The 26357-nt window shown below is 49.5% G+C and overlaps 1 protein-coding gene across 3 annotated transcripts in view; it reads left to right on the top strand.

The window, feature by feature from the left end:
- Nucleotides 1-26357, top strand: part of Cngb1 (cyclic nucleotide gated channel beta 1) — a 67543-nt gene that overhangs the window by 12906 nt on the left and 28280 nt on the right. Inside the window, exons 12-18 of one of the 3 annotated variants that reach the window (NM_001195413.1) lie at nucleotides 88-124; nucleotides 6917-7076; nucleotides 9237-9512; nucleotides 15353-15440; nucleotides 15804-15924; nucleotides 22715-22877; nucleotides 25925-26032. In NM_001195413.1, the coding sequence (NP_001182342.1) occupies nucleotides 88-124; nucleotides 6917-7076; nucleotides 9237-9512; nucleotides 15353-15440; nucleotides 15804-15924; nucleotides 22715-22877; nucleotides 25925-26032 (953 nt within the window). Of the gene's footprint in view, nucleotides 1-87; nucleotides 125-2592; nucleotides 3088-6916; nucleotides 7077-9236; nucleotides 9513-15352; nucleotides 15441-15803; nucleotides 15925-17787; nucleotides 18125-22714; nucleotides 22878-25924; nucleotides 26033-26357 lie in introns of those variants that run through there. The other 2 variants (XM_006531140.3, NM_145601.1) reach the window with 2 other exon arrangements.

Raw genomic sequence — 26357 nt, 5'->3', positions numbered from 1 at the left:
GGGGGAGAGGACATATGTGTACTAGGGATAGGAGGGAGGCAAGGGAGGCAGCCAAGGCAGGTCTCCTCTTTTTTCCCCCCCATGTAGGAGCCTGGCTGCCCTGGGATGTGTGACGTACAGACCAGTAAGTACCGTGCTCCTGAGTCCCACGTTCATTTCAGGGAGGGTCACGGGATATATGTCGGTCTGAGTTGAGTGTGAGTTAGGGTCTCCTAACCTGGAGTGGAGAGAGCTTGCTCCTGCTCAGGGTCTCTGGAGAGCAGTAATGGAGCTGGTGGCTAGAGCGGTTGCTCTGTCAGGAAAACAACCGTGAAGCCAAAACCACGCCCCTTCCTGTTGGCAATTGCCCAGCGCTAGAGACCGGACTCTGGAAGCTGGGTGCGTGGGTTTGACTGGGAAAGAGGTGGTTCTTGGGAAACAGAGTCTAGGGACTCCAGAGCCACTGAGCAACAGGATGCCCTACCCTGGGATGAGTTGGGAGGTATTGGATAGCACCATTGGAAGACAGAAGGCTGAAGCCAGGCAGTGTACAGCCAGAGACAGAGTACCACTGGAAGTGGATAATATACTGGCAAGTGGTAGACATTTATGCGTTCATCCATCCATCCATCCATCCATCCATCCAATAGTGATGGGTGGCTTATTGCCACCTGCTTCAGCCTGCTTCAGGCACCCATGGTGGGCTTCAAGAAAGCAAAGCAGCGCTCAGACCTTGCACAGTGTAGCCCCCGAACCATCCTAGACATGTACCCTCTGACTCCGACTAAGGGCCTCCCTGAGTGGGGAGAAAAACGATGTCCAATCCCATCCCCCTGGACCATGGTCTCTATGAGCATTCTGAAACTAAATGACCATTGTGGTCAGGGACACAGACAGGCAGCCCAGGCCATGGAGGTGAGAGAGTGGACAGTCGCTAGATCTATACCAGTGGGAGGGAGAAATCTGGCCAGCTTCAAGATGGGGCAAGCTCACTTTCTCCTGGGACTCCTGGTAGTCCTTGAATATGTAGGTGTAAGACCCCCGAAGCTGGGCCTCCGCTCAAGTCCTGGGATGAGCTGGTTGGTACCCCAAATGACTCGAGAGAAAAACCACACCTGATGCAAACTGCAAGAGGTTTTATTATCAGCTAGCTGAGGATGAAGTCCCTCCACCACCGCCCGTGCAGGGCAGGTGACAGTAGGGGGCTTTTAACAGCTAGCTGAGGAATTGGGAGGAGTTGGGAGGAGTTGGGAAGAGTTGAGAGAAACTCTTTCCTTGGTGAAATTTACAAGGCAGGAGTGGGGAGTGAGTTCTTTCTGAATTTTTATCTCCATGTCCTCAGCACAGGAAGGCAGGCATCTCTGGTTGTAAGATATAGAAACAAAAAGGCTTTTTGCTGGCTATAGAGAACAAAGAGCTTCTTTCTGGCTGTATTTTTAGAGATCGGGGAAAACAAGCTTGGGGAATGTCCAGGGGCTTTACCTTCCAGGGAGAAACGCTCTAAGTTGGGGTCTCACATAGAGACCCAATAGGCTGTTAGAGCAGAGAAAGGTCAAACCTTGGAGAACCGGAGGTTTCTCCTCAGTACGTTATAGCAGCAAAAACTAGGCCCTGTTTGGCCAGGTGGGTAATTACTCAGTCTGAAGTTCAAGGGCCCCAAATTTCCCAGGACAGGGACCATCTATAACACTGTGGAGAGCTCAGATGTGTGACAGGTCCTCCTGCCTTTCTCTTGGCTCCTTGGAAAGATGCAGGATTCTCAGCTGATTGCAATTAGATTAATCTCAAAGTTCCTGGAACAGGCAGGTCTCTGGTGGGCACTCGGCATGAGTGGGCACAGGCTTAGCACAAAGAACAGAGCTTAGGCAGGCTTGTGTCCTGTGGCTGTGGTGACAAATGTGCACACATCCATGTTTGAGGTGCTGGCAGGGTCCTTTCCCTTTGAGACTCTAGGAGAAGGCAGTGTGTGTGTGTGTGGGGGGGGGGGTGGTGGTGAATGTCCTTGCCGCTCTCCTGATTCCCTTGAGCCTCCTTGGCTTCCAGCTGTCCTTCTATTTACTCCCTGTGTCCTTGACTGTCACTGGGGGAAGGCCTGCCCTAAATTCAGAAGTCTTTTGCTTTGAGATTCTGAGGACAATAATATTCTCAAAGACTGTATTTTCAAATAAAGTCACATTTATATAGGATAGAATAGGACCTAGGCATGTCTTTTCAGGGACACTTTTTAATCCGCTACATGGGGTGACTGAGGGTCTGGGGATACATGTTCACTTCCTCTACTCTGTCCCCTAGTCTCCCCATCCAACTATCCTCTGCTTGGGCATGCAGATCCCCAGCCTTCTATCTATCATCTATCTATCTATCTATCTATCTATCTATCTATCTATCTACCTACCCATCCACTCATCCTCTGCTTGGCCACTCAGATGCTCATCCATCCACCCACCCATCCATCCACTCATCCACTCATCCACTCATCCATCCATCCACCCATCCATCCACCCATCCTCTGCTTAGCCACCCAGATGCTTATCAATCCTTCCATCTGTCTATCCATCCATCCTCTGTGTGTCTACTCAGGTGCCCACATTTCTGTCACCTCCTTTGTTTCAGGGGCGACAGCAGCTGGAGGCCTCTGAAACAAGGGAGAGGGGACCTGGGGAGCCCATGGACAAACGGATGCATGGATGGATGAAGGACTGAAGGATGCCTCAAGAGAAGAACTTTAGGGGGCAGTGACTGCTAATCTCCACCCTCTTTGAATAGTGAGCCCCCTGCACCCCCAGGCAGGGCAGAGGAAACCAGAGTCATTAAGTGTAACCCCAGAGCTTCCTCTCAGGGCTCTTGGGCAGGGGGCAGCACCCAGATCAGGGCAAGGGCAAGGAAGACTTCCTGGTGTGAGACTACAGAGAGCCCTCCCTATTGAGGCCTCAGTGTCTGAGCATGCTCTCACAAGGGGAACCTGGCACCATCCACACTACACGGGACTCAGTTTCCCTATAAGTGGTTCTTCCAAGGCCTGCCCTAGTTCTCTCTCCCAAGAGTGAGGGACCACCACCGACTGTGACATTGTAATTGACATTAAAGAGTGTGACTTTGCACCTCAAACCTGTGACTGTGTGATATTCTTAAGCCAAGTCTGAAAGAAGTCTTCAAGTTTTATTTATTTAGACAGGTTCTTGTGGTACATTCCAGGCTGGCTCCCAACTCTCCCTCCTGCCTCAGCCTCTGAGTGTTTGAATTGTGAGTATACCCCATAACCCTGTAGTACTTAGGTACTAAAGAGAGGTGGACTGGACAAGCATTGTCTGTGCTACTGGGGTTGTAGGATGGAGGAATTGGTCAGGGACCCTAAGGACCCAGCTACCCCTAGATGTCTTTATTTAGACTGATTTTGAAGCAAAATTGTTAACCTTAAAAAAAAAATCAGCTTTCAAGCTGGGTGTGCTCCCAGCACTCAGGAGGTAGGTGCAGACAGATCTCTAAGTTAGAGGCCAGCATGGTCTACAAATCAAGTTCTAGGATAGCCAGCGCTACACAGAGAAACCATGTCTCCAAAACAAATAAATAAACAAACAGATAAATAAAACCAACTAACAAATGATAAAATAAAATAATCAGCTTTCAGCCAGGCGTGGTGGCGCACGCATTGAATCCCAGCACTTGGGAGGCAGAGGCAGGCAGATTTCTGAGTTCGAGGCCAGCCTGGTCTACAAAGTGAGTTTCAGGACAGCCAGGGCTATACAGAGAAACCCTGTCTCAAAAAACAAAAAAACAAAAAACAAAAAGAAAAACAAAAAAACAAAAATCAGCTTTCCACAGAAGGGCCTGACTTCTGTCAGAAACCAGATTGGTCTGTGCTCACATGAAAGGTCTAAACAGCAGCTGTCACCTGCAGGCAGTGAGAAAGGGCAGTCCTGCAGAGAGAGTAAAGCAGGACGTGCCTAGAGGTGAGGGCACTGAGGCTGAAGAACTGTGGGCATGTCAGCTAACTGGGATCCTAAGTCCTTGCTGATGAAGTCAAAGCTAGAAGTTTAACCCTGCAGGGTCAGGGCTCTGGGCAATGGGGAGGCCCTGGAGGTGGTTGAGCAGGGACTGACTTTACAAAGACTACTCTGGGGTTGAGCAAGTCCTGCAGGCAGGGGATGTGCTCAAAGCAGCCTCACATCTCACACAGCCAGGCTCAGTTATGAAGAATGTCCTCCCTCCAGACATCATGGCTGGGGTCTGGGCATCCTGGCGATCTGCCATTCCCAGCGACTCTGGCTTCCCTGTGTGATCTTGGCGATGGGAGTGCCTGGAACCATACCTTCAGAAATGTGTAGGTTGAGGGAGAGCCCGTGCTTCAGGACAGAGTATGTGGGAAGAGACAGCCTGGCCCAGAGGGAAGGAAGTGGTATAAACCATGCCTGCTGGAGAAGATAGATTGAAGCCTGGGTCCTGGCTTTCAGGAGACCTGAGGCCAGAGCATCTGGCCTGGTGAGAACCTAGGTACCCAGACGCTGTGACAGCTGGTCCAGAAAGCAGGAGCAGCTGGCTGCCACTGACTCGGGGCAGAATCTTGTGCAGTGACTTTGGAGTAGACATGTTGCTGACTGGGAGGTAGCATGCCCATGAAAGACTCCAGGAGTGAAATTTAATAGTGTGAGCTATGCCAGCCCAGGGTTCCTGGGTGGGCTATGGACAACAAGAAGTCGACTATTACAGAGAGGGGCTGGAACACTGTAGACAGCTGTTTCTCCCAGGGAGCTGCCATCTGCCCCAACCCCATACCATGGGAGTATGTCAGCTACACCCCACCCTTGCCTTTCTTGGTTGGTAACCAGGCCCAGTGTTGTGGCATATTTATTTGCAAACAGGGACATTCTAAGGGCACCTTATAGGCTGGCTGCAGAGATGAAGGGAGGAGATGCTTATGAAGGGCCAACCACCTAGCACTCATGCTCAGAGCATCTAAAAAGAGTTCATGAGAAAGAAACAGTGATGACACCACCACTGGGAACTGGGACCCAGGCCTGGGGAGGCACTCACAGGCATGTTTACAGTGGCAGGGAAATGAGAGTCAGAAGACCTGGCTCTGTTGCCACATGTCCTGTGTGGCTTTGGACATGTCCAAAGAGAGGCTCGGCCTCTCTGAGCATGCTCTTCTGCCTGTAAAATATTCTTCTCTTAAGCTGGGAATGTCCTCTCCCTTACATTGTCCCCTCTGGGTAGGACTTGGTAGCGAGGAACAGAATAAGATTCACCTCTTGCTCTGGGGGCCATCTTAGGAGGAGGCTGCTGAGTCAAACCCCAGGGCTGTTTATAGGACAGGAGAATCCAGGATCAGGTGCAGAAAAACTGAGCTGGGGTGAGTGTGGCACTTCCCCAGGCTTTCTGGGTTTCCCTGGGTGTCTACAGGGAGAGTAGAAACTGGGGCCAAGCCAAACTAGACAGCGCTAAACGGTGCTGTGCTACCCCATCTGTAGGATGGGACTTGAACATAAAACCAGAGAATAAAATGGGGCAAACGGTTCTTTCTTCTTCAAAAGCGTGATGTGAGGATAGGCAAGTCTTGGAAGTCCCAGTGTGTGGAGCCTGGAGTCTAGCAAGTGCTCAGGAAAGGGACTAGGCTATCTGTATATTGATGGTCACAGGGTAAGACCTGATACCAGCACCTGTTTAATGTCACAAATATCTGCCAGGCGTAGCAGCACACTTCTGTAATTCCAGCACTTCAGATGTGGAGGCAGGAGGATCAAAGTTTGAAGTCAGTATGGGCTGCATAGCAAGACCTTGTGTCCCCAGACCAAAATAGACTGTCACCATTATTCATTCATGCTTGGATTGAGGGCCACCAAGACCCTTGGGACTTTCTTTTTTCTTTTTTTTTTTTTCAGAGACAGGGTTCCTGACTGTCCTGGAACTCACTCTGTAGACAAGGCTGGCCTCAAACTCAGAGATCTGCCTGCCTCTGTCTCCCAAGTGCTGGGAAGCAGTGTGCTACCACTGCCCAGCTAGACCCTAGGGACTTTTAAGAAATACCCGATATGAAGGAAGTCTCCCTTCCTTGACACCTGCCCAGAGTGAGTTGGGTCTCCCGTGAGGTGTCCTGAGCCCACATCTTTGTTTTATTTATTTATTTATTTATTTATTTATTTATTTATTTATTTATTTATTTAGAAATGGTCTTCCTGTGTAGCCCAGGGTGGCATAGACCTCACACATCTCAATCCTCCCTGCCTTGCCTCTGCTTCCCAAGTGCCAGTATTACAGGTGTGAGCCACCACACTCAGGTTGTCTGAACCTACTGCTGCCAAGAGCACAGACTAGCGCCATGTACTGGTCAGGGGCCGGGATACACAAAGAACCGTTAGAAGTCACAAGCACCTGTAATTATTTTCCATGTCCCCATGAAAAAGTCACGTTGTCTTGGAGAGTGGAGATTCTAAGCCTAGATGGAGGGACACAGGGTCTCCAAGAAACGGCTGCTGAGCTCACAGACATGCTGTCACCAAGAAATGGCACTCAAGAAATAGGCAAGGAGCAGGCTTTCCCTGTACCCCTTAGGACAATCTAGGGCACTCTGTCCCTGGGGGTGGTGAAGCATCTAGTCTGGGTCCTTTGACATCAGCTGAGGCACTGAGTAGAATATTCCCTCTGCTCTGAGCCAAACCTCTAGGCAGATAAACCATGACAGAAAGCAGCTCAGTGAGCTGCAACCAGAGCTTGATCCCAAGGGGGAGAAAAAGGCAGAGTCAAAGGAGGAGGATGGATAAGTAGTTGTGTTGTTTAATGCCGTCCCTGGGGTATTGAGCTGGCTGCTTATGATCCTATTGGTAACACAGCCAACTAGGAGCCAAGACACTGGGGTAGGACTCCCAGGATGGACCCCCAGGACTTAGGGACACAAGGTGCCCTCCTTACCCCACAAATGACTCCTCTTTATTCCCTGCAGTCAGCATCCTCCCCGTGGAACAGGTGGAACATGATCTTGTCCTGGAGGAGGTGGACTCTTGCTGGGAGGATGCTCAGCAGGAAGATGGCGCCAGCCCGCAGGAGACAGAGGTGGCTCCAGCTCATGAAGAAGAGAGTGAGGCCATAGTGGAGATACCCAGGTGGGAAAACAGAGAAGTCCTGGAGAAGGCATCAGTGCTTGAGAATGCTACAGGGTGGAATCCTGAAGGCACAAAAGAGTCCAGTGCATGACCACACCTGCCCCGCCACCCTCAGCACCTGCCCTCAGCCCCTGGACACATGACTACCAGGCCCCATTTCTGAGATAATCTGGGGACAAGTATACATGCAAGCCCCTGTTCTAGTTTGATTCTGTTACGGTAATGAAACACTCTGATGAGAAGCAATATAGGGGAGTGTACTGGCTAGTTTTGTGTCAACTTGACACAGCTGGAGTTATCACAGAGAAAGGAGCTTCAGTTGAGGAAATGCCTCCATGAGATCCAACTGGAAGGCATTTTCTCAATTAGTGATCAAGGGGGAAAGGCCCCTTGTGGGTGGTGCCATCCCTGGGCTGGTAGTCTTGGTTCTATAAGAGAGCAGGCTGAGCAAGCCAGGGCAAGCAAGCCAGTAAAGAACATCCCTCCATGGCCTCTGCATCAGCTCCTGCTTCCTGACCTGCTTGAGTTCCAGGCCTGACTTCCTTTGGTGATGAACAGCAGCATGGAAGTGTAAGCCGAATAAATCCTTTCCTTCCCAATTTGCTTCTTGGTCATGATGTTTGTGCAGGAATAGAAACCCTGACTAAAACAGGGAGGAAAGGGTTTATTTCTGCTTATACCTCCAGATCATAGTTCATCATTGAGGAAGTCAGGCAGGAACTTGAAGCCAAAACCATGGAGGAATGCTGTTTGCTGGCTTGCTCTCCAGGCTTATGCTTAGCTAGCATTTCATGTTGTCCAGGACCACTTGCCCAGGGAATGGTACTGCCCACAGTGGACTGGGCCTACCTATGCAAATTAACACTCAAGACAGTCTCCCACAGATATACCCAAAGACCAGTCTGATCTAGGCAGTTCTTCAATAGAGGCTTCTCCTCTCAGAGGACTCTGAGCTATGTCAAGTTGACAACTAAGGCTAACCAAGACAACCCCCTCTCTGTTTGTGTGTACAAAACATGGCCTAGCATATGTACTTATCTGCCCTTTGTTATACTTGATTACCTTGAAGCTTTCTATAATTCACTAGGTGGAAGTCACCTTCATTGTTTTCATAATTTACAGTATTCTATGACTATAGCATCGTTTTTGTTTGGTTTTAGACAAGGTCTCACTACATGGTCTTGGCTGGCCTTGAACTCACAGAGATCTATCTGCCACTGCCTCCCAAGTGCTGGGATTAAAAGTGTGTATTTCTGAGCCCAGCTTTGACACGTCTTCCATCGTTTACTGCTCTGGTTGGCAGTGTGAACCTGAGAAAGCAGGGTCTAAAAAATGAGGTGGACTAAATGCACTGGCCAACTTTATTCAGAGCATCAGACAATTTATTCACCTGAATAAAGTGTACAATCACAAGGACAAGCAGCACGTGGCCAAACGTGCTTTTTCTTTCCCATACAGGCATATAAACAAACAACAATAGCCAATTGTGACGGACAGTCCAAAGTGAACTCACTCCTTCCTATCCACTACCCCTGGGAGGGGCACAAAAGTACATTCCAAGAACAATTCCGTGTTTTTGAAGAAACTGAGCTCACTAGTCTCTTGTCTTGTTTTCTTGAACTTTTCTCCCAAGGGCTCAGGATTCCCCTCACATGACTCCATTCTTGGACCATGTTTGGACACTCCACTGGTGACATTTATTTTGTGTGTTAGTTTTCTGCTGTAGTTAGATACTCAAGGTCACCAAGTTTTATATATATGGTTTGTTTTAGTTTGTAACTTTGGAAGTTCAGTTGATGGGCAGTAGCCCCATGGATTTGAGCCCATGTTGAGGTATGGTGGGGAAGAACAAAAGGATGGACTTCCTGTCAAGGAAGCATACCAGAAAGAAAGGGATTATTATGATGAGCGAGTCATGCTCCTGACCTAAATTACTAAAAAACATATAAGGGGAAACTGAGGCTCACTAAAGCTCAGCGCTGTGCTTGAGTCACCACCGGGACAATGTAGGAAGGCTGTGGCTAGAGAGAGCCTGTGGTTACTGGAATGGAGTTCTCAGGTGGAACTTTGCTGGGAAGTCCCAGGACAGATGTCAGAGATGGGGTGAAGAGGACTGGAGTAGCCATGGGGGCTTACCTCTTTTCTCTGGTCCTGACTCAGGGAGCTGACGAAGATTCAAGAAGAAAGAGAAGATGAGCAGGAAGAGGATGAGGAAGAGAAGGAGGAAGAGAAGAAGAAGGGGGAGGAAGAGAAGGAGAAGGAGGAGGAAGAGAAAGAGAAAGAGAAGGAGAAGGAGGAGGAGAAGGAAGAGGAAGAGAAGGAGGAGGAGGAGGAGGAAGAAAAGGAAGAGGAAGAGGAGGAAAAGGAAGAAGAGGAGAAGGAAGAGGAGGAGAAGGAAGAGGAGGAAGAAGAAGAGGAGGAGGAAGAAGAGCCTATGTGAGTCACTTGTCCTGGGCAGTGGGGTTAGGGCCTCCTGGGGTGGAATGCTTTCTGCCTTTGTTCTGTGCTAAGCACTGTCAAGTATTGATCAGAGAACTGGGAAAGCTGGGGTCCCCACTGTGTTCAAAAGAAACCCATTGCCCCATATATACACCTCAACTCACACAGGTGCACCTCTGTGACGTTTGAGAACCTGTTTTCACTACTCAATGAGTTAAGAACAATGCCTAATATACAATAGGCATTGAATAAATATAAAATTAATGACATATAGATACACATTTTTATTAGTTAGGGTTTTACTGCTGTGAACAGACACCATGACCAAGGCAACTCTTATAAGGACAACATTTAATTGGGGCTGACTTATAGGTTCAGAGGTTCAGTCTATTATCATCAAGGTGAGAGCATGGCAGCATCTAGGCAGGCATAGTGCAGGAGGAGCTGAGAGTTCTACATCTTCATCTGAAGGCTGCTAGTGGAAGACTGTCTTCCAGGCAGCCAGGAGTACGGTCTTAAAGCCCACACCCACAGTGACACACTTACTCCAACAAGGCCATACCTCCAAAGAGTGGCACTCCCTGGGCCAAGCATATTCAAACCATGACAATGAGTGAACACATGTACTGAGTTCAGAGTACTTCTCTCTTGACAGCAAAGTCAAGGTTGTCTCCCCTATGTATGCATTCACATATACACATGTACATACACATATGCATGTGCGCGTGCGTGTGCCCCCCCCTCCACGGCCCTGTGTGGCCTCTAATAGTGTCTATAGCTGCTCTGGATTCTGCTCTGTTGTCCAGTAATACTTGATTTCCACATCCATATAGCAGAAGCATCAAAGTCCACACAGTGCATTTTTAATAGATTTAAAAATTGGAACTAGATCCCTGACCTAGTTAGGAGCTAGTGGTATCGCTGGCAGGGGTGCTGGAGAGAGGTGTGGGCAGGAAGAGTGGGGAGAAGCTGCTGTGGACAGAGGGAACATATCTGTCCCTACTCTAACACCTTGCCTCATTCCCTGTATTTGCCATGTCACCCACTGCCACAGCACTGCACCCAGTCCTATAGTCCCTGGGTTATCTCTCTGGCCAGAGCTTGAAGCTGGGCAACACCGTAAATCTTCAGAGTATAACTCTACTCCAGAAATGGTACCGTGCCTGTCAGACCGGCTACCTGGCAAGTGGCTTCCCTCTCCAGTGGCCACCTCCACAGCTGTTGGGGGCCGATAACAGCCCTTGCAGAGGGGTCACAGAGATGAGTGCCGTAATGAGTCTGGAGTAAGGACACACTGGTGACTAATGTTCTCTTCCCACTATGGACTACGTCATCCCTAGTCAAGAAATTGTTAACCATGAAACCAGCATAAGAGCTGGGGTAGAATCCTGGGGGTAACGACAGTTCTCAGGGCAGTCTTGCTCACTTTACATGTTGCCTTCCCAACCATAACAGACATCCACAATTTCTCTTGGCCTACCTCTGAGTTCTCCAATGCTTACCACCTCATCTCCTCTCAGGACCTATCTTTCTAGGGGCTGGGGAGACCTGTCTTTCTAGGAGCTCAGGTGTCCAGGATACACATAGATGCCAGCTGACATGGTGGCCTGCCATGATTTAACCTTTGAAAGATGGAAATGAGATTCCCAGAGCAAGCTGGCCAACTAGGCTAGTCAATTGGATTAGACCTGGGTTCAACCAAGAGAATCTCAGTGAATACAGTGGAAAGTGATAGAGGGAGACTGCAGGCCTCCACATACCACAACCCAGTGTGAACACACATACAAACATGATTATATATGTGCTCATATACCACACACATCCACATACAAACATCTTTTTAAAATAAACTTTCCATCCCATACCTAGTATTGTGAAAGTCTTCCTTTTGGGGGAGATTAAGCATGTGCCCCCCATTTCTGCCCTCTGGGTCTTCCTTGGAAATTCTGGCATGTGTCCTGTTCTTGAATACAGACACCTCTGAAGGCCAGTGGCTGTATAGGGCCCACACAAATGTTCCCATGGCTATACCTGTGTCCTCAAGACATAATGACATGGGCATGCATGCATATGTGTATGGCACACACTGGCTGTATACTCACTCACACATTTACACACATGCATTATCACACAGTCTCCCATGTGTGCATAAAGGTACCCACGTGCACATTGGCACACACAGCCCACACACCTCAGGCACACATTCATCTATACAAGTGGTCACTCGCCCCTTTAAATTCAGAGAGCCTTTGGGCCCCCAGGCCCAAGGAAGAACAACACTCTGATGACAGTCAGTGGTCCCAGGCACAACACAGAAAAGATGTGAAGCTGGGGATAGACATGGGCTGGGCTGTTACTGTCTGGGGAAGGATGCCCTTGGCCAGCTTTGCAGAGACACAGGTTACTGATGACGAGAAGGCCCTGGTAACACAGATGGTCGCCTAGCAACCCTGTCTCTGCAGGCAATAGCTCTGCTTTTCCTAGCAACCTTGGCCCATGGTCCCCACCTGACCTCCCTGGAGTGTTCCTGCAGTTCTCTGCACAGCCCCTTGGTGTGGCTAAACCCAGGAAGGACACCAGCTCCGAGCTGAGCCAATCACAGCATCTTAGAAGCTGCTGTCCTGGCTGACCCAGGGCTTCTCCCGGCTCTACTCATATGCTCCCGTCCCAGGCTTGGCTTCGCTGTCACAGCCCCAAGCTAACCTACTGCAACATGGCCCTTCCTACCAGCAGAGCCCGAAAGACCCAAGTAGGTGACCGCTCCTGACCCTGAACTCTTGTCCTCTCTTCCTCCTGAGCTGGAATTTCAGAGGAGGACCATGCTGAAGGTGACTGGCAGACCTGAACTTGGGGGGACATGGCCTGTGGTGGGTGGGGGAGGAGAAGACTGTTAAATGTAGAAGACAGCCATCTTAATTCTTCACCTAGAAGTCAGGGGCCTGCTGGAAGCCTACCTCAGCCCTTCTCCTACCTACTCAGAGATCCCTGGGACTTGGGAACTTTCTAGAAGTTGAGGGAGCTACTGCTAAGCAAGAGGGAGCCATGGCAAATCCTGGGTTAAGTAGTAGCAGCATGGCCTTGATACACAGACCCCCCCTCAGCAGCCCTTGGTAATGCAACAGAGCCACCGGAAATGGATTTGCTAGCTGAAGTTGTTTATCAAAGCCTGGCTGTGGTATCTTAACCTGCCTTGGAGGCCACTGCAGGGACTAGCTGTAAGACTGCTGTGGGCAGTGATAACAAGAGTCGCTAGACACTGTTAAGACAACAGGAATGTCAGATTCTGAGCCCACTTCACAGACAGGCACATTGAGGTTCTGAGCTGTGATTTTGGCTGCCCTGCCAGGAAGTGCAAGGCTGGGTCTGGCTCCTCCAAAGTGAAATGCAGACAAAGCCAGCATCTCACCAAGGAACCAGAAGAATCCAGAGATAATCCAGAAATAAAAGCTGGCATTCTTATGGCTTTTCTATTTCAGGGTTTGGCTCTCTGACATCCAGCACCCCACGCAAGGCCCTGTTATTTTGGAGGGGGGGTGTTTTTGTTTTTGTTTTGGTTTGAGATGTTTGTTTGTTTTGTTTTGTTTTTTGACATAGAAATAAACAGGAAGCCCCAGAGTTCCAGGTTCCTTGCCCAAGGCCAGAGACCTGACAGTCGGAGGCCTCTGGTCAGGGCTGCAGACCGGAGCTGTTTTTAGAAGACTCCACTCAGGCCCTAAGTGTAGGAGGCCCGGCTGCATGAGGCCAACTTGTGCTTGTGGCAGGAGGCGTAGCACCAGAGTACGTTAGGGGTCTGAGAGAATATTAGAATATTACTTTGCCTGAACCTAGGGCTTCACGAATGGTAGGCAAGCTTGCCAACCTAAGAAACTGTTCATTTTTCCTAAAAGCAGGCCCAAAGAACTTTTAGACGTAAGAAAACATTGCAAGGTATAAATGAACATTTTCTTCATAAAGTGCCATTGTAAAGTAATTTGAACATATTTTTAGGGGTGAAAAGATCCATGAAGGCTGATGTACCAGGGCATTGTCAACATCTGGTGTGAGGCGGTCAGACACTGCTTGTGGCTGGAGGGCAGCAGAGCTAGCACATACACTTGGACTCACCTTGAGCAGGCTGTGTGACCACAGGCTGCCTGGGGGCCTCTCTGAGCCTATGTTTTCTAAGATGAAGCGCTGGCGCCATTGCACCACAACCTTGGCGGGGGCTGCTTGGATAAAGAAGGGGGGGGGTCATAATGTTGTAAAGAGCTTTGCACGGAGCCTGACACACAAGTCATGGAAGTGGCTACGGCCACGTGATCACAGGCTCAGTCACAGACCCTGGCAGCAGGCTTCACAGAGATGCCACTACATCTTGTCCCAGCCCCTGCTCACCCGCCTGGGGAGAGCTGAGACATGGCCCTCTGGGCACATATGGCACCTTGGGACATCTGTGAATCTTTAGGGACAGGGCTCTGAGGGTCAGGTGGGGCTGCTAGGAACCAAGGCCTACCTAGTTCTAACTACAAAAGACACGTTAGAATCTCGTGCCTGGGATCCCAACGCCAGAGAAGTGATGCAGGAGGATCACAAATTCTGGGTCAGCCTTCGAATACATGGCAAGTTCTAGGTTAAGCTGGACAACCTGGACCCTGTTTAAACACCACACACACACACACACACACACACACACACACACTCAAGCACGCACTCACATATGCACTCACATTACTGTTTCCCTAGCTCTGAGTTATCATTCTAACATAGAGGTCACAACCAGAGGTCACGCTCAGACATCTAAGGGCCCAAATCTTCCTAGAGGCTGAATCGTGTGTGTGTGTGTGTGTGTGTGTGTGTGTGTGTGTGTGTGTGTGTGTGTGTTTAGGCTTGCTCTTGGGTAGTGATGGGGTGAGGTGGGGTGGGTTGTTTAAGATAGGTTCTTATGTAGCTCAGCCTCAAACTTGTTATATAACCTGGGCTGGTCTTGAACTTCTAATCCTCCTGCCTCAACCTCCTGAGTGCTGGGATTGCCTAGCTCTTCTGGGCAAACTCACGCTAACACAGCATTCAAATATCAGGACAGTCTACCTGAAAAACCTGCTTTGGACTTCTCTGGAAAATGAAGAGATCTGAACTCTCTTGTCCATCATTCCAAACAGAATAGGGCCCCATTCACAGGGACGAGAGTTCTCCTGTTTGTCACAGTCTCCTCCCTGCTCCTTCCAGGACCTCCCCCACCCCTGACCCTGTCACTCATGTATATACTTGCCGTCTGGGTCAGTGGTGTCAGAATCCCTTAGAATTGTACTGTTGTTGGTGCTGAACTCATGAGGAAGGAACAGCAAGGGCCTTGGGTTAAGGTTAGTGGTTTCGGTCCAGGCCACTTCACCTCCCTGCCCCCCACCCCACCTCCATTGTGGGGATGGAAACCAAGACATTTCACACTCTGGGTAAGTGTTCTATACTGAGCTCCACCCCAGCCCTTGCTTTCCTCATAATCCCTTTCCTTACATGCAGCCACCAAGGTTTCCTTCAGACTTGAGGACACCTAGGGTGTATATTCTGAATGGGCTTGCATCACCTATGGTGTCCTCTTTCTGGGCTGCTCCTCTCCTCATGTCTGAAGTCACCCTCAAAGGCCCAGTGTCTAAGCCACTTCCTGGGGGAGCCCTCTTTCCCTGGATAAGTGTGAGCTTCATTGCAGTTCCTTGTCTCAGACAGTAGACTGTCAGTGTGGCTATGACATAACCTGTGACTTCTCCCTGTCTGTCGTTCCTGGTCAGAGTTGGCCTTCTGCAGCATTTGGAAATGCCAGCCTCTACTAACACTGCCTCTTTCCTCTGTCCCTTTTGCCACAGTGTCCTGCTGGATAGCTGTTTGGTGGTGCAGGCTGATGTGGACGAGTGCCAGCTAGAAAGGACACCGTCAGAGCTAGCATCGATCCAGGTAGAGAGTGCCAACCCCTTTGATGAAAGGGTGGGAATAGGGTTTGCAGGTGAACTGTCCATAGGACAGAGAAAGCTGAAATTTTGGTGGCCGGGGTTGGGGGGACAACCCTAAGAGGCTGACATACTAAGGGAGATGTGATCTTGGAGTAAAGATTCTGGGGGTGACTGCTTGGGTAGCTTTATCTCATGGGGGGTCCTCTCAGTGTGTAAGATAATCCTGGGTTTAGGACCTTGGGTTTCTAGACACTGCCCTCTACTAAGCCACCTTTTTGGATGGCCCAGAAGATGCCTTGGTTGGGTGGGGTAGGAGTTGGGCAGAATGCAATGGGGCACTCAGTGTCCTCTTTATGTGTCTCTGTAGGAGCTGCCAGAAGAGAAAGAGGAGAAGGAAGAGGAGAAGGAGGAGGAGAAAGAGGAGGAGGAGGAAAAGAAGGAGGAAGAAGTGGAGAAGAAGGAGGAAGGGGAGGCCACAAACTCAACAGGTAGGAGTGAAGTTGTATAGGATGCTCTAGGGACTTTAAGGCTGGTGACAGCTTGGGGTGGGGAGTCCTCTTCCATACCCTTCATCTCCTTCCTGCTTGGGCTCCCACCATTCTGTCCTGGGCAAAGACCCTCCTCTGTGTCTTGGAGCCACATTATTCCAACGAGATGATGTCCTTCAAAGATAATGGGGAAATGACTCCCAGAGTGTTGGGAGAGTCTCATCCTGCTGGTCCCTCATGCCACCTCCTCTTAAGGAAAATGCAGTATAACTTGTGCAGAGACCCTGAGGTGGAGGGGGCAGTGCCTGTAAATGGCTCAACCATGCCCATCTCTGTGGCCACACCCCCATCTTTTTGATAATGTTCTGGGCAGGGAGCTGCAGTTATACCCAGCTTTGTGTTGTGGCCTCTCTAGCACCTCAACCCCTGGCCTGGTGTCTTAGCCAGTGTTCTATGGCTGTGAAGAAATACCATGATCATGGCAACTCTTATAAAGGAAAACATTTAATTGCAGCTGACTTACAGGCTCATAGGTTTAGTAATTATCTTCATGTTGGCAATAATGTCAGAAATGGTGCTGGAGAGGTAGTTGGGAGTTCTACATCTGGACCTTCAGGCAGCAGGAAGAGAGAGAGACACTGGGCCTGGCTTGAGCATTTGAAACCTCAAAACCCACCCCCAGTGACACACTTCCTCCAACAAGGTGACACCTTCTAGTAATGCCACTCCCTATGAACCTATGGAAGACTATTTTCATTCAAACCACCACAGCTGGGAATTCTAGGGGTTGGGTGCTAAGGAGGAGGCTAGACCATCGCCTCTGGACAGATGACATCCTTGCCAGCAGGGTGGCATTACTTATGCACCCCCAGTGTTCTGTTCTTCAAGCTACTGGGTCCTTGAGTTACCTAGTAAGGCTGATAGATTATTTTACAAATAACAGAACTGAGGCGTGTGGTGTGTTCCAGCATAGGCAAAATGTGAGGGCACAGACTGCTTTGACTTCTGGCTCCTCCTTTCCGTGAGACCCAGAGCTCCATCAGTAGAATGGTGCTAGGACCTCCCACACAGGCTAAATGGCAGCTCTACCTGTCATTCAAAAGTTTTCTCTATTGACGTCAACACTTGTCTGTAAGAACCTATAGTGTCCAGGCTGGGCACTGAACATCTACAGAGACGTAAGGTAAAAGCAGCCGTGCTGGCTCTGTCCTCTGTCCCAGGTAGTCTGGAAAGTAGTGTTCATCACTACTCAAAAGCTGACGGTTTCAGTCTCTCCTGGAAACTGGTTAGAGATGCAGAATTCAGGTCCTACCAAGCCCCGTGGAGCCAGAATCTGCCTGCTGTCAGGTGATTTGTCTTCATGTTAGCATTTGACACAATAGCCTTGAGCCTTACTTCTTAGATACCTGGAGCAAGGCTGGGCTTCAGGACCACATAAGCAACCTCAAGAGATTTTAGTAAGCAGCCCATTGACCCTAGGGTTCTAATGCAGGGTTTCTGGTTGGAAGGATGATGAATTGGCAGCAGGGGTTCTTTGAACAGAAAGATTGTACTGATCTCAGCACACTGGAGCCTGGCTTCTGAGGTTCTGAGTCTGGGGTCCTTTGAATCTGATGCAGCGAATAGTACTGTGGCTAGTCAGCAGGCCCAGGACTCCAAGATGGTTTTGAAGCTACAGGGTGAATTATCCAGGTGACTCGGTGATGCTCTTAGTGTTGAGCGTTGGGGACAGGAGTGGGTGCTTCAGACCTGGGCAGGGCTGCTGCAGCACAGGCAGGTCCTAGGCTGGTCTATGTCGTTGGGGACAGGAGTGGGTGCTTCAGACCTGGGCAGGGCTGCTGCAGCACAGGCGGGTCCTAGGCTGGTCTATGTCCCTGCTGGGGAGGAGCCCTGCCTGCACCACAACTCCCTCAACTCAGCTCCTGATTATAGTCTCCAGGATCACGCCTCTGCCTGCCACCTCGGGGACCCAGTACCATGGCTAAACCAGGCCTGAACATGGAGCTGAATCGCCTGGTTCAGGACCAGCCACCTGGCCAGGAGGGCCCCAGACCTGGCCCCCCAAACCCAGCCGAGCACCTCCCCAATGTGCCCAGCTATCGGCCCGCAACCACCCGCATCCCTGTCCTCGTTTCCCGGAGGACGGCCTTGTCCAACTCCAACTTCACCAAGGAGATCAGGAGCTCCATCCGTCGCCTGGGTAGTGTGATCTTGCCCCCCAGCATGCGTGCGATGTGGCCTAGTAGAGTTTCTGCATGGCTTGGGCTGTCTTGTCACCTCTGTGCCATGCTGTGGGAACGTGCTTTGTACTCATGGGAGCCTCGACAGACCTCCCTCCTACTCTGTAGTGATCTAGCAGGGTTTAGTCCTTTTCTTTCCATATGCCTACACCTTCACACTCAGCAATTTAGTTCTTCAACTGCATGCAGTCTCTACAGGTCATCCTCTTACACAGGCAGCCAGTCCCACTCTAGTTAAAAATCAGTCAGCTCTCTAGGCCATGAAACTTGGTGAGAACACTGGATCAAGGGGCAGGGGTCACTCCCACCCCTAACTGAAGTGTTATGGACAGTTGATAGCTTCTGGTGGGTGGGCAGAGGCAGTTTTCTGTAAGGATGTGGCTCCTGGTGGGTCCACCATGCCCCATGGATGGATAGCCTTCTACCCAGGAGTTTATATGGGCAACACAGATTGGAGTTGATGGGTTATCATAAAAAATAAAAAGGACAAGCAGTTGGGGGGGGTAGGGAGGTAGGTATGTGGCTGTCCTTGTCTCCTCTTCCTGGCTCACAATGGGCACTGCATGGGCTGAGCTCATGCCTGCAGTGAGGGGTGACGCCTGAGCTCTGTCTGCCAGTAGCTGGGGCAACTATACTGCTCCACAGGTCTCCTGACCTTGACTGTCATTACTTACTAGACCTCTTTTGGTGGATTTTCTTATTTTAATTTTTTAAATAGGAAAACTTTTAATGGCCAGTCAAATGGAAGACCGGCATGGCCTCCATAGACAGAAGATGTCAACAGTTTGCTCCAGTGATGCAGTGATAACATGCCGAACAAAAGCAACTTGTGGAGGAAAGGGTTTATTTTAGCTTACACTTCCGGGTCATAGTCCACCATTGAAGGAAGCCAGGGCAGGAGCTCAAAGCAGGAACCTGGAGCAGAAACCGTGGAGGAACTTTGCTTACTGGCTCGCTCTTATTGACTTGCTCGGCTAGATCTCTTCCATTCCAGTTAGCAATTAAGAGAATGCTTCTGGGGAGGGTGATGCGATGGCTCAGTGGTTAAAAAGCACTGGTTGCTCTTCCAGAGGTCCTGAGTTCAATTCCAAGCAACCACATGATGGCTCATGACCATCTATAAAGGGATCTGATGCCCCCTTCTGGCATGCAGGTGTGCATGTAGGTGTGCATGCAGCAGTAGTACTCAGGCATTCATTCATTCATTAAATAAATAAATAAATAAATAAATAAATAAATAAATAAATAGATAGGAGATATTCCTATCCCATTTAGAGACAGAAAGAGGAGAGAGAGAGAGAGAGAGAGAGAGAGAGAGAGAGAGAGAGAGAGAGAGAGAGAGAGAGAAATACTTCTCAGACATGCCCACAGGCTAATCAGATGGAGGCAACTCCCAATGGAATTCTCTCAAACAAGTGTGAGCTGTGTCCAGTTGACAGGTAAAGCTAACTGCCTATCTTCCTAGCACTCTGAGAAGGCTGAAGCAGAAGGGTCTTGAGTTAAATGTATGCCTGGGCTACAAATCAAAGCTGCCTTAAAAAATAAAGGCCAGAAACAGAAACAGATAGCATCAGTAGGAATAACCACAAGCACAGGGAAAAACAGAGCTATGGTTTGCATGTGGTTCTCGCGTGTTACTCATGAGATACAGAACCCGCTGAAGGCTTGGAGCCCAGATGCACTGCCAAGGCCACAGAAGCACTGACTTAACTAGTCCCCTCTGTAATCAAGATGCAGGAAGAGTGACAGTGGTGCCATGGTCTCATTCTCTGGCTCCCCTTTTCTGGTCTGTGCGTCTGGAATCATGTATGTCCTCTCTGGGAAATTGGGGGCTCCAGCTGGGAAATACTCCCAGGAGCACCACGAGGCTGTGGCTGGTACAGCGAGGCCAGGACACGGAATTTTAGGTGGAATCTAAGAGGTTCAACAAGAATGTTGTTTTGGGTCCTGATGTGGTGGTGCCCGGCTGTAATCCCAGCACTTGGGAGGCAGAGGCAGGCAGATTTCTGAGTTCGAGGCCAGCCTGGTCTACAAAGTGAGTTCCAGGACAGCCAGGGCTATACAGAGAAACCCTGACTTGAAAAAAACCAAAAAAAAAAAAAAAAAAAAAAAAAAAAAAAAAAAAAGAAAAAGAAAGAAAGAAAGAAAAAAGGAAAAAAAAAAAAAAAAGAAAGAAACAAAGATGCTCTCGAGTGGGGTCACATAGCAAGACCATGCCTCAAAAAAGAAAAAAAAAAGGAAAGACCACAAAACTCCCAACTGTTTGTCAGTTTGTCAGTGATGCCTTAGTACTTCTGAGCTGTGGCTGACTCTGAAGCAGGCCTTTGAATTTTCCTACCCTGCTGTTCCCTTACTGGTAAACCAGAAACAGTAACAACTGCCCTGCAGAGCTGCTGGGGAGGTGAACACACCCTGGTATCCTGGTGAGAGCCTACAGTTACAGACTCTCAGGAAGCTGGGGCAAGAGGCCAGAACACACTGCCAGCTCAAGCCAACACAGCAAGACCCATTTTAGGGGAGGGGGGGGGCGAGAATAGATGTGAGTACTTGACATTTAAAAACAAATACCAGAAGCTAGGCACTGGTGACACACGCCTTTAATCCCAGCATTCTGGAGGCAGAGGCAGGCAGGCAGATCTCTGAGTTCTAGGCCAGCCTAGATGACAGAGAGAGTCCCAGGGTACACCCCTAAACCAGCACTGTGGAGACTGAGGCAAGAAGATTGGGAATTTAAGGCCAACCTGAGCTACATAGTGAGACCCAGGAAGGAAGGAAGGAAGGAAGGAAGGAAGGAAGGAAGGAAGGAAGGAAGGAAGGAAGGAAGGAAGGAAGGCAGGCAAGCAGGCTGGCTAGCAAGAAAAGTCAGGGTGTCTTTATCCACATGTCAGAATCCACATGATGGAAGGAAGGGAACCAACTCCCACAAGCTCTCTCTCTCTCTCTCTCTCTCTCTCTCTCTCTCTCTCTCTCTCTCTCTCTCTCTCTCACACACACACACACACACACACACACACACACACACACACACACCAGTGTGTACTTCTACTCCACACATAATAAATAAACTATTTTTTCCAAGACAAGGTTTCTCTGTGTAGTTCTGTCTGTCCTAGAACTCGCTCTGTAGACCAGGCTGGCCTTAAACTCAGAGATCCAGCCAGCTGCTGCTGCCTCCCAAGTGCTGGCATCAAAGGTGTGCGCCACCACTATCACCACCACCCAGCTAATAAATGTAGTTTTCTTAAAACTTCAAAAGAAGAAAGAAAAGGGAGGGAGGGAGTGCTGAGCTATAAGCACATTGAAATGCTTCACAGTAAACAACATTTTAATGTTCCTGTTTCTAGCATTATTAGTCTAGAAATCAATATAATGTAAACTATCTCATCTGAGCTGCCCTCTACTGCCTGCTTGTTTCTTCTTTGCGCTGGGGGATGGACGTGATGGGTGGAGTCCTGCACAAAGCAAGCAGGGGTGGGGTGAGATAGGAGGGGGGGGAGAGGCGTTGCCCTGCCTGGATTCTTGAGTCAGACTTCTTGAGGATGTAGCAGACTGGCTATCCTGGGCCTAGAGCTGAGACCATGCTGGGAGCTGTACTGGAACCCCGAGGGCTAACCTTTAGGGTTTTTCCTCTTCTCCTTCCATGGGGAGCAGTGGGCAGCAGGTAAGGTTTTTATCTTCCCCTCAGCCTGGAGGACCTCTGTCAGTATAGCAAATGATCTGCCTCAGCTTTTTTTAAAAACCTTTCCCATTCTTGGTGGTCCTCCTGGTGTGTATGTGGGGGGGAGGTTGATGACTTAGTAAAAGAAACGCCCAGGTCTGAGGCCCCTTCTCCTCCCCATTGTATAGCTGTAAGCTGTGCACTGGATTTCTTGTGGTGGCCATGAAAAGAAACATCCCAGGGACAATTATTTCAGAGTACTTCCCAGCCTTGCTGGGGAGCAGGCCTGTAGCCTGCTGACTCTAGTGTTGTAGCCTAAAAGGTGTCATGCCCCGGCCATCCCAGGAAGTACCTGATTCTGAGGAAGACTCAGGTTTTTCAGAGGTCCAAATAGGCAGCAGGTGACCTCTGGGTGCTCCTGCTATAGATGTAAATACCCTCCAAAGCAGGTCCCTAGACAAACACATGGCCAGGACAGCAAATACATCGGAATTGGAGTCTCTTCAAGAATCCAAGGCTTTGGCTTCTACCCTTCTCTACAGGTGTGGGAGACATGGTTTCTCCTACCTTCAGAGGGCAACAGATGGACCTGTCTGTGTAATATTTAGTCCCAGCCTCCCCAGATCACTGCTAATTTCCATGCTGAGAAGCTGACGAGAGAGAGAGAGAGAGAGAGAGAGAGAGAGAGAGAGAGAGAGAGAGAGAGAGATTGATTGATTGATTGATTTCTGGAACATTTAGGCTAAAATTCCAGCTCCTGGGATTGGGTTTGGGATGGTGGAGACACACAGAGGGCTTCAGGCTGCATGGAGCTTGGCTGGGGGCCCCAGGGTGAGGAGAAACCCTTCAATGACAGCCCTAGGACCTGGCCTCTCTCTCTGACTCTCCACAGTACCAGCCACAAAGGAGCACCCGGAGCTCCAGGTAGAAGACACGGATGCTGATAGTGGCCCCCTCATCCCAGAGGAGACACTCCCTCCACCTGAGAGACCACCACCGTCTCCTGTCAAGTCGGACACCCTCACAGTTCCCGGCGCCGCTGCAGCAGGCCACAGGTTACCCATGATGACTTGCTTGCATCTCTATCTGAGCTGTGCGGCTGGCTAGCGGGTTTGACAGATGGGGCAGACAATAGAGATGGGAAGTAGCAGGACTCAGATCTCCTCTGCCTGCGCGGCTGAGAAGCAGTCTCAGCTGCAAGACAGAGGGATGCTTTGTAGCAAATGCTATTGTTCACATATACACTAAATGTAACAACTAGCCTCTGCCCCCTTTTTAAATCTTGCTTCAGTCTACGTTCTGGCAGCACATCGCTTCCTAAAGCTTCCGTGTGCTTTATAAATTGCCAGAGTCCTACATCTTGTTTATTTTTCCTCTCTTAGTTTTTCTTTTTAATTCAGGACTTCACATCCCAGTCAAAAGCTCACGCTCCCAGAATGTCTTAACAATTTAAAAATACATTTATTTGGCATCCATTCGTTTATTTAGTGTGAGCATGTGCCGTGGCATGCATTTGGGGGTCAGAAGACAGCTTTGTGCTGTGGATTCTCTCCGTCTGCCTTTATGAGGCTCTGGGGATGGAACCTCCAGTTTTGCAGGGCAAGCACCTTTACCCATGGAAGCATCTTGTCCCAGTACCCAGACAGTACCCAGGGCCTCACTTTTAAACCAAACTGCTTTGCTGTGTTGTTGCCGTGTCATGGTTAAGGACCACAGCCAGACTATCCTGTGTGCCCCGAGCTGATAGTAGTGGAACTGAATTCAGCACAGTGTCCTGTCCTCAGAGCTGGGCAAACTCTGTAGCCACACTGTCTTCTTTCCCTTCCCTTTTTCTCTTTTTCCCTTTTCCCCCTTTTCCCCTTTTTCCCCTTTCCCCTTTCTTTCCTCTTTCCCCTTCTTCCTTCCCCTTCTTCTTCCTTCCCCTTCTTCCTTCCCCTTCTTTTCTTCCTTCCCCCTTTCCCCTTTCCCCTGTCCCCTTCCCTTTCCCCTTTCCCCTTCCCTTTCCCCTTCCCTTTCTCCTTTCCCTTTCCCTTCCCCCTTCCCCTTTCCTTTCCTTTTCCTTTCTTCCCTTTTTTCTTCCTTCTTCCCTTTATCCATCCCTCCCTCCCTTTCTTCCCTTCCTCCCTCCTTCCTTCTCCCTCTGTCTCTCTCTGTCTCTGTCTGTCTCTCTGCCTCTCTGTCTGTCTGTCTCTGTCTCTGTCTCTGTCTCTGTCTCTGTCTCTGTCTGTCTGTCTGTCTCTGTCTCTGTCTCTGTCTGTCTGTCTGTCTGTCTGTCTGTCTCTCTCTCTCTCTCTCTCTCTCTCTCTCTCAGTCAGTGTCTCATCATGGAGTCCAGGCTTGCTTTGAACTCACAAGCTTCCTGCTCTGCCGCTCAAGTGCTGGGACTGTGGAGGTAAACCAGCACACATGTCCTAACTTCTTTTATTGTTTGTGTCCTAAAGGCTGACCCTCCTATGCAGGTCCACCCATGTGCATTGCCATGTTATTCCCAGTTGGGGTATAACACTCATGTTTAAGCCCTTAAGCTCTCTTCTTCTTCTTCTTCTTTTTCTTCTTTTTCTTCTTCTTCTTCTTCTTCTTCTTCTTCTTCTTCTTCTTCTTCTTCTTCTTCTTCTTCTTCTTCTTCTTCTTCTTCTTCTTCTTCTCCTTCTCCTTTTGTTTTTCGAAACAGGGTTTCTCTGTGTAGCCCTGGCTGTCCTGGAACTCACTCTGTAGACCAGGCTGGCCTCGAACTCAGAAATCTGCCTGCCTCTGCCTCCCAAGTGCTGGGATTAAAGGCGTGGGCCACCACTGCCTGGCGCCCTCATCTTCTTGTTACCTGATGTTCTGACCTTACTTGATGGGCTAACATGTTGCCATCATACACTAACATGCCTATCTATGTTCCTAGATTCTTGGTCCATGTGTGAGCCCTGAGCATTTTGTGTTTATGTGCTAATACAAGTCTTTAGGAAATAGTCCTTCTTCTCTTCTGCAGACATTAATTTATAAAATGTTTCTTTCTAAACTCTGTGGGGATGGCATGTGCATCTAATCTCAGCACTCAGGAAGTTAAGGCAGAAGGATTAAAAGCTTGAAACCAGCTCAGGCCACATGATAGGCCCCTGGAGGGGACAGTGAGCAGGATATAAAGTGAATAAGTAAATAAATAAGTTAATTAATTAAAACAAAACAAAAAAATGAAAAATGAAACGAGAAACAGACACATGGACACAGACACAAACAGACACACCCAAAGATACATAGACTCACAGAGAATCATCCCTAGATGTTACCCTGACCTGTATCCACCAGATGCCATCCTGTGTCTCTCTATTGACTCACTCTGCACCACCCTTAGCAGATCTTTCTCTGAACCTGGGGATGGCTTTCTTCATAGTGTTAAGTAATGCCTGTCTTTCTTTCCCAGGTTTTGGGGCTTTTCCCACAAAGCAACTCATCCCCACTCTTGAGGAAGAAGGTGGGAAAGTCCAGAGGATTAGCATCAAGGACACCAATGTCAAATAGTACCAAGGGCACCCCCAGCTCACAGCTCATGCTACCCAGGCTCTGGCCTATGGACCTTCAGACCTAATCAGACAAGATACCAGTGGCTCCGATTGCAACAGTCATGGCTTCCTGGACGACAGGGGCTTCCTTAGATAACTTCAGTCTCATTCTCAGGGAGCCCAGGGTTAAGAAGGAAGGATTTGTTCAAAGTCACACGATGAGCTGGTGATCAGACTCCATGGCTTGGTGTCACAGCTGGAGGGAAGCATGACAAAGGCACTGGGGACTTCAGATCAGAATGAGAGGCAGAAGGACACTTACGCAGAGACTGGACTGAGGAACAAATACCTCCTTCTCTCATTGGGTAGATTCAGTGTCATGTCTAGAGGAAGCAATGGAAGTAGCTTAGACTTTAAGTGTTGTGCTGAGGTCAGACTCCAAGTTTGCCTGATCAGAGTCCAAGCTGTTCACTTTGGACCAGGCCATTGAGAGTTGTGCAAACTGAGGTCCCAAGTCAAGCCCCCTCACCTCCCGGGAACCAGCTCCAAGGCAGCCATTTGTTTCCTTTAGCCTGCCTTCTCGGAAGGATCCTTACCTGTCTGGGTCTCTACAGGAAGAAGCTACCTTCTCAGGATGATGAGGCCGAAGAGCTCAAGGCCCTGTCACCAGCTGAGTCCCCAGTGGTTGCCTGGTCGGACCCCACCACCCCACAGGAGGCTGAGTAAGTAGAGCCACCCCTGAGTCTCAAGACACTGGTTTGGGATGAGCAGACAAGGAGAGGAGCAGGAACGGGGAGGGGGTGCTTTCAGAACCCCACACTAGGTGAACTTCATTCTTTGGAGCACTGAGACAGGGCCAGTTCTCAAGCACAGGGCTTTCCTGGTTGGCCCAGGGGTTCTACAGACTTAGCAGGGTGGACTTGGACTCTAGGCCAGATGTGTTCACTCCAGCAGGGATCAGAGAGGAAGGAATGCCTAGGCAGAAGCATCCTCCCCCACTGAAGATCTTGGCACTGATCCCCAAATAAGTCAGCAGGTAGAGAAAGA

Source organism: Mus musculus, chromosome 8, assembly GCF_000001635.26.
Source record: "Mus musculus strain C57BL/6J chromosome 8, GRCm38.p6 C57BL/6J".
NCBI classification, from domain to species: Eukaryota; Metazoa; Chordata; class Mammalia; order Rodentia; family Muridae; genus Mus; species Mus musculus.
Note: the sequence above shows the minus strand (reverse complement) of the source record. Positions and strands in the feature narration are given on the sequence as shown.